At 38.6% G+C, this 8,678-nt stretch overlaps 1 protein-coding gene across 1 annotated transcript; it reads right to left on the bottom strand.

The window, feature by feature from the left end:
* Positions 1 to 1,635: 1,635 nt before the first annotated feature.
* LOC143851560 (transcription factor MYB1R1-like) lies at positions 1,636 to 2,884 on the bottom strand. Its single transcript, XM_077361027.1, has 3 exons — positions 2,553 to 2,884; positions 2,248 to 2,456; positions 1,636 to 2,160 (listed from the first exon to the last, which is right to left on the bottom strand). The coding sequence occupies exons 1-3, from the start codon at positions 2,827 to 2,829 to the stop codon at positions 1,846 to 1,848; spliced, it is 801 nt and encodes a 266-aa protein (XP_077217142.1). The 5' UTR covers positions 2,830 to 2,884; the 3' UTR covers positions 1,636 to 1,845.
* Positions 2,885 to 8,678: the final 5,794 nt, after the last annotated feature.

Raw genomic sequence — 8,678 nt, forward strand, 5'->3', positions numbered from 1 at the left:
ATATGTCCATCCGCATGGAACTAGGAACATGTGGCCAACCCCTGATGGTCCAACACAGCAACGGTCTAGATTGCAGATACAACACATTTTGGATCGGATCCAATGTCAATCATTAGATTGATTCGATCCTAACAATTACTCTCAGTGTAGTTTGTTTCGTTTATACCATTATTAAAGAAAGAGGATTATGGGGACAATCGCCATTGCAATCACTACTAGAAATCAATTTTCGGATTGCACATGAGGACATGCTTCTGCAATTGAGACCATTGATCTTGTAGAGATTTTCTGGGCCCCAAATGAGGACTTGGTCGCGCAATCACAACCATTGACACAGATCCCAATGTAGAAAGGATATCTCTTGTGTATGATAAAGGACCACCACTAAAATCAGCAACAGCAGAGGAGGCTTCATTGATCACGGGCATATGATCATCCAATCAGGGTATTCTCAATGGCATTTAGCCGGACTTTTGACTCACATGTTGGATCAATGATTCCGATCGCATCCATCTGGGGCGCACACACATGCCCAAAAGAGTGGTTGTTAGGAAAGAGCCTTATTAACATTATTCGTTAACAAAATAAAAGGTGGTCTTGCACTCGCAGCCTCTTGCCGTTGTGGGTGTAACTTGTGGGCTGGATTGGGTTGGGTTGGGTTGAGTCCAAACCTAACCCAACCCAAGGTAGTGCCCGAGTTGGGTTTATTTTGGCCCGGGGCGAAAACAAACAAAAATTGTATATTGGATTCAGGGTCGGGTTGGACTTGGGTCCCAATAAAATAAGCACAAAAGTAGGAGGACGATGTTGAGTAGGGTTGCCTAAGTTGTCAACCTTGAGCCAACAAAACAAAGGAGGAAACCAACCCAATCCTAGCAGAAATCGTGTTAAAAGTTAAAACCACTCTACTTTTTCTAATAATACAAATCTATTATTATTATCCTAATATGTATGCTTATGATACTTTGGTGTTCATAATTTGAACCTACTAAAAAAAGATAATAATATTTAGAGAAAAATACACTCAGACCCCCTTTGGTTTCTGCACATTCAACTTAACCCCTAAAATTTAAAAAGTTACAAGTAGACCCCATGTGGTTTCAATTTGTACAAGTTGACGGTTCGTCCAGAGATTGAAGGGTTAGGATGGTTCGTCCACAGATTGAAAGGTTAGGATGATCCGATGGAGCTGATTTTTTGGGCACACCCTATCCATGTCAGGACCCATCAAATGAATGCTTTGGATCATCCAAACAATGTAGGCTCAAACCCGAATCCAAACACCACCAAAAACACAGTGGGCCCACATCGTTAAGTTCATAAGAAGGTGATATTAAACAACGGAAACAGCTAATGAAAAACTTAAAATAGACATAGGGAAATATAAATGGGAGTGAAATGACATCTGCACAACGATATTTTGATATTTGCCATAACCCATCTTGTCTTTTAGTATTTAAAGAGCTGTGAGAAGGTTATTACATTCCCCGAAAGCTCTCCCGACCTAATTAAAGAAAAAAGACAGCTGGGTCTGTGCAAATATCAAACTATGGTGGTGCTGAAATAGGCATTCTATCTTTGACTCTCGTTGCTCGTTAGAGGGATTCCAAAATGCTACTGTGACTCGCGTCCCCACATACAAATGACTCCTACTTAATTAATTAACGGAGAAAAACAAAAAGACAAAGAGTCCCAAACACATTTTATGTATCTTATTGTACACGGAAGGAATCTCCTAATCATATACGCTAATCTAACCTAATATAATCTTAATCTAATCTAATAATATCTACCCCACAAACATGATTTTTTTTATTTTTTGTCTTTTGAGAGATCTTTCCTTTTTCAGGAGACGGTGATAATGCTCCTCCTCTTAGAATCAGAATCGAGATCTCCACCGTTCATCCTCGACATAGTATGAAAAGCCGACGCGTGTCTCGAACCTTGATTTTGTTGATCAGAAGACGAGGCCGTTGAAAGTTTCAAAAACAGATTGGACGGCTCGATCGCGTTCCCGAGGTTCAGATCAGTAGTTCGTGGGACCACCGGAATCGGACGGAAAATCTCTGGGTCCGGCATATTGTTTGATGGACCCCGCATAAGAAATCCCACATGGAAGTTTTCTGGAACGATCTCTTCTTCCACGGGCAAACCCAGAAACTGAAAAATCATTAAAAAAAAAAATATATTACAAAAACAAAACGATTAATTAATTAATTAATTAATCAATCTGATTTAATTTTGTACCGTGTCAGTGGTGATATCGAAGAGGCTAGATCTGCGTCGTCTACGGTTGAGATTACTTCTGCGGAGGAAATACTTCTGAGCGTGACTCGCAACTTGAGTAGGGGTACGAGTTTTAACGAAGTTTCTAGAAATTCCTCTCCAATCTCCTTTTCCCACCTTCTGTAAACCCACCAGAAAAAGGCGATGCTCTTCCTCCGTCCATGGTACCCCTGGGCCCACCCCCAAAAAACCAAAATCTATTAACAAAAAAAACTAGATCATAAAAATAGATATATAAAGAGAGAGATTAGATCTGAGGCACAGACCTCTCTTTCGCTCGCGATTACCGGCTGAGGCATGAACAACATCATCGGACGCATATCCAGAAGCCACGTCAGCCTGGTTCTCTTTGGGCTGTTCGTATTGTGAGAGATTGTTCATACTCACACTCTTTCTAATAGATCCCTCAGTAACCCTAACCCCGAACAGCATAAACCCCGGGCTATCTCCACACGAACGAGAGTTGGTCTCTCCACACGTGCGAGAGTTATGACCGTTGTTTCCACACTGCGAGCAGCTCCGCGACATCTCGTCTCTGCTCATAGAAAGAAGAAGAAGAAGAAGAAGGAGGAGAGAAAAAAAAAGAGGGGTTGGAAATTGAGATTGGGGAGGAGGGTTGGATTAATATAGAAGAGGGGAATTATTAATTTTTGTCGTTTTGTCGGTCTATTTTTTTATATTATCTGGTCTATCTATCATCCAATGTGGGGATATTTTTGGTATATTATTGGTGGAAATTGTGTCCGTAAAAAAAGAAAAAGGAAAGGAAAGGAGAGTGGAGCTCCACCGTTGGGATAGCATATTCGGTTTTATCTCTCTCTGAGTGAAGGATTTTCTTGTCGCGACTTCCTGTCCTGTCTTTTAATCGCTGTTTGTTGGCGTGGTTAGGAAGGATAAGAAAAATGGGTCCCACTCCACTCTTTTTGCCTTTCTCTCTCTTTCTTTCCGACCTTCCTTCCGTCCCATGTGTGCTGCACTTTCTTTCTATCTTTGTTTTTCGAGGAATGCTAAACTAAAAGACGCCCCTTGGAAGATCACTCCAATTGGACCACACAAAAGTATATAAGCACAATCATATTTTGATATTTGCACACACCCATCTGTCTTAATTGCCTCGCCATAGTTGTTTTTTGACAGCTTTTTAAAGACTAGAAGAGAAGATGCGTCGGCGTAAATATCAAAATATGGCTGTGCTGATATCAATTACCAAACTTAAAAATGCAATTTGTTCCTATGATCCAATGGGGCACCCTTCAATGTAGCATTCCTCTTCTTTTTATTATGGAGAGCATGTGTGTCTACTTCTCTTCCATTGCTTTCCAGAAACTTTCTTCCCTCCGCGGGTGGAATCGGGCCCCATTGGTTTTGGTGGCACTATGATTTGATGGGTTGGAGTCGATTCCACCGTTATATTTTTTTAAAAATTATAATCACGAAGAATGTGATCCATTCGGTAGGGACGGGAGTTATTGTTTATGTAGCCATTCATGGCTTAATTATAATCTCGAAGAAGGTGATCAAATTGGTGGGGACGAAAGTTATTGTTATGTCGCCATTCATAGACCTAATATCACATCCCACTTAGGAGTTATTGTCAGTGGACCCAAATCATCTGACCGATCCAAACTTAATTGGACAGGACTCGGTCACAATGGTTCAGATTCATATTTTATGGTTCCTAAGTATTCTAAATTTGATTAAAACATATCCACATAATCCATATTTATGTTTGCTGATGTATGAAACTATTATTTCATAATCAATATTATTCTCTCTCCTTTTGAACAAACAAACTCTCAAGCCCATTCTCCTATTTATTTATTCTCTATCGCTTCTTCCCCTCACCCTAACCCCTATCTAAATATGCATAGACCTAACTCCAGAGGCTAAATACATGTATGCAATTCAGATTTTTTTTTTGTTTCAAAAAAATATTTTACTTATTTAAAAGTTTAGATTAGTCACAAATAAGAGACTAATTCAACTCAATAAACTGCTTGGATACTAATAGCAGACAGAATATTTTTGCAAATAAGATAATAATTGTTAAGATAATATTTGTCACGGCCCGACCCCACTGTGTAGATTACTGGATGGGAGGTCCCGCTCTCATATCATTATGTCACGCCCTGACCCCACTGTGTAGATATTGTCCGGTTCTGGGTCATCTACCCTCCCGGTTTTATTTTCCAGCAGCAGTAACCGTGCCCGACCCACTCCACAGGGCCCGCCCCTTGGAGATGCTGAAAACACATCTACATATGGAATGGGGGTTTACAACATATAACCAAGGAACTTTCTCTCTCCGCTTCCGATGTGGGACTATTAAAATATTAAAATAATATTATCTATGAAGAAGAACTAAATCTCATTAGTTGTCATCTATAAAATAATCTTATTTGCACATAAAAGGCCCTATTTGCAAATAAGGACCAGATCGCTTTAAGGATGCATTTGGATTGGCGTAATCAGGCCTTGGAATCAGGACCTGATTCTAATTCTGCTTGGTAGAATAGAATCAAGGGGGTAGAATTGACACCAGGATGGAATTAGAGGGGGGAAATGCTAGAATCTGTTACCCGCCCCGAGAATTGATATTCTGATTCCCCCGGGCGGAATTAAATTATAATTAGATGTTTTTGTTAAAAAATTTATTTTTATTTTCTTCTCAGTCCGTTTGACAGAGAATCGGAATAGGATTGGAATATGATGTGGATCCCGATTTCTGATTCTAGCAATTTCCTGATTCCACCAATCGAATGGCAGGCTAAGGCCTCTACGTAGACACTTCAATTCTCATTATTAGCTGAAGGAACGTTTCCCGTGACATAGGCTCAGCCTCACCTGCTTCCACAATCAACTTGCATTCAAGTATGATAAAACAAAGTTATCACTCTATCTACCCTCAATAATTGTGTTTAACTTGAGATTTTGAACCATATAATATTTGGGAATGGGTAGCGTCCATCGCAAAAGGCTTTTCTCGGTTGGTCTGTCGCACGTCAGACCAGCCACCTCGTGAATGGAGACAACCTTAGCAAATCCCATAATATTATGAGGACTCATACGATGAAAGAGTGGACATGTTCTTATTCATCATCCAGCCCTTGATATCTCTGATCCCACACAGTAGCACACTTTTTAAGATGCTGCTGTCGGATCAAATATCAAGGGCCGTACATCTGACGTACGCTAAATACGAGCTTGTCCACCCGTTAGGCATATAAAAATCTCATAATATTATAACTTCATTTGATGTTGCATATAAATATTAAAAAAATCAAATTACTAATAAATTAATTTTATTAATTAATGATAAAAATGACAAAAGGAAAATAACAAGATGTCACCATATAAACAAGCAAGATCTCCTATGCCCCATATCTAAGCTGAATATTGTAATTTTTCCTTTTATGCTCTGTTTGGTTGCCGGGTTTTTTTTGTGCCTGGGAGTTTTGTGGGAGAGTAAGTTAAATTTTGGTCCCATCCCATGTTTGGTTGCCTTTTAGCACTAGGTTTATTTTAATCCCACTCTTGTAATGATTACTTGTGGGGTGAATTTTTTAATCCCACTTTTGTAATGATTGCCTTTTCATCCCATCCCAAGATAACCCCAGGAACCAAAATAAACTTAGGAACCAAAAATAAGCTTGAGAAGAATTTTTTTCTACCCAACAGTTCAAGCAACCAAACAAAGGTTTTTTTTTCTCCCACCATATCTCCCAGGGTATTTTTTTCTCCCACATAACCAAACAAGGGATTTTTATTTTACCAGGATACTTCCAGGACTTTTTTTTTTCCCACCTATCTCCCAGGGTATTTTTTTCTCCCACATAACTCCCGGGAACAAAAAAAACCCGGCAACCAAACAGAGCATTAAGGAGCCGATATTTACGCCCTTTTCAATTCTGTGGACACCCGATTTCAAACCTTTTCACCGGGTAAAGAAAGTAGCCAGTTTCATATAGCCGATCTTTTTGAAAATGACCAAAATACCCATAAAAGCATCTAAATCGCTTACCCTCCTTTCCATCTCGCCCAAATCCTGAGTCCAAGCTTATTTTTTAATTACTATTATAATATTCAATGAGATTTATTTTTTGCCATGCGAAGCCTCCTCCTTTTTTAGTTTTGTATTTTTAATGGATAAACATTTTCGTTTATGTAAAAAGGAATTTGATAGGCAATTTGTTGGAAAGCCATTTCACGGCTCACTTTTGCAGGAGAGAATAGCCATCTTAGATGAATTAAAGAAAAAATATGCTAAAAAGTGAGCCTGTGTGGCTGTTCTTTCATGAAAAAGTGGGCCGCCAAATGGCTTTCTCCAAAATTGCGCAAATCCTATGTAGAAACGATGTTATGTTATTATAGAAGGCAAAAGGCTTTTCAGGGCGGCTGGTCTGTCGCAATTCACACCAGCCACCTCTTGAAAGGAGACAAAAGTTGCTAGCAATTCCCATTATTAAAAAGTAGCTGAAATGACTTATATTATTAACCCAATAAGGGCTTTGTATGAGCCAAAATATAATTTTGTTCTTTTTTTATACTAGTAAAAATGCATTTCGTGTGAAACCTACAGAAGTGAACTCTCTGCATTTAGATAGGCATAAGCAGAAATGAAATTTTTTTATGATAAAGACGATTTCGCATGTGAATTGGTACAAACATTTAGCATAAGTAAATCCTAAGACAATGTGATTAAGAATACTTCACAAAGGAAATTTATATTAATTAACCTCCAATAAAGTTGAGAGCTTATTTCTTAGATGAATGCATATAAATAAAAGAAAAATAAACAAATAGAAGATAAAATGTCAGTATTGGGGTATAAATAAATAAAAGTAAAATTTTCAAAAGAAAAAAATAAGAAGTATGAGAGACATAAATTTGTAAGTCACTAAATAACTAAATGATGTTTTAATATGAAGATGACAAATTAAGAAGAAAGTAAATGTAAACTATAAAATATACCTTCTTAGTTTTGCCAAAAAGTAGAGTTTCACAATCATTCATTTCCTATGCATTGACCGATTTTTTATCCCCTTTGGCAGAGATTGGCCTGCATCTATGTCACTGAGATATGATACCAATTGTTGACCACCTCAACTCAAGCCGGGTTGTTTTGGATTTTAAGAAGCAATAGTGAGTCACCAATAATTAGTTTGTAACTCACAATCGGTTCTCAAAATCCAAACCAAACAGGGACAAACAATTAACAAAGGGAAATGTTATCTGCACTACTATATCTTGATGATCACACTCCTCACGGTATTAAAGTACGGTATGGCCCGCACCATAGGATAAGATTATCCAAACCATCTATTGTGGACCGTGGAAACTATTTCAATGTTGCAAAAGAAAAACACATATACAGAACTTCTTTAAATTGAACCCAAATTCGGGTTTCGGGTCGGGTCGGGTGGCCCGACAGCCCAACCCGACCCAACCCGATTTCTAATTCGGGTTGATTTTTCCAACCCAACCCAACCCGATTTGCGAAAAAGCTTAACCTGACAAAACCCAAATTCAGGTTGAACCCGACCCGCGTGGGAACATCCAAGTAACAACGAAGGTTTCAAATTATATATAGTGTTAATGTCCTCACTACCATATTTTGTAATGACACTACTCACCGTATTTTGATGATCGCACTCCTCACTTTATTAAAATGTACTGTATGACCCGTACCATAGGATGATCCAAACCGTCCATTAGATGGGCCACTACCTGCATAAGTGGTGCCCCAAAAAATATTTTTCATAGGTTGATCCGAACCCTCCGATCTATAGAGGGTTATAGGTTGATCCAAACCGTCCATGTGATGGAACACAACATCAATCGGTTGTGCCCATAAAATCATTTCCATAGGTTGATCCTAGCCCTCCAATCGATAGAGGTTTCCATAATTGTTGTTCCTCTTAAGGTGTCCGGAATCCGTCAATATTTTGTGAGTGTCCTTCATGAGTAATATTAAGTAGTTCTTTCATCATTATCATATGTCTTTACCTCTTCTTGGTACTTTTTTCTGTAATTGTCATAGACAGGTACCCTGTGTCGGTACTTTTTGTATGTAGATTACGATTTTACCCTAAAGAAAGTAAGTAATATCATAACGTCTTATTCAAGAAAATAGGCATAATACAACTGGGATATAGATGGAAGTTTTGGCAAAGGGTGGAAGACATTAACCCATCATTTTGCCTTTATATATAGTAGTTAGATTAGATTAGATTTTATCGTCTTCAACTGCTGTATCCAAATCTTGTATATGACGTTTGTATCCATATGGCCATCTGAGGCCCACTAGCATCCTTACTAATCCATCGGACCATTATCATCCCTACGCCGCCCTCCCCCCTCTTTTCGTTTTTTTTTCAGACATTGCCACGCCA

The sequence above is a fragment of the Tasmannia lanceolata genome, unplaced genomic scaffold (assembly GCF_043159265.1).
Source record: "Tasmannia lanceolata isolate RefF3 unplaced genomic scaffold, GAP_Taslan_0.1 ptg000018l, whole genome shotgun sequence".
Lineage (NCBI taxonomy): Eukaryota > Viridiplantae > Streptophyta > Magnoliopsida > Canellales > Winteraceae > Tasmannia > Tasmannia lanceolata.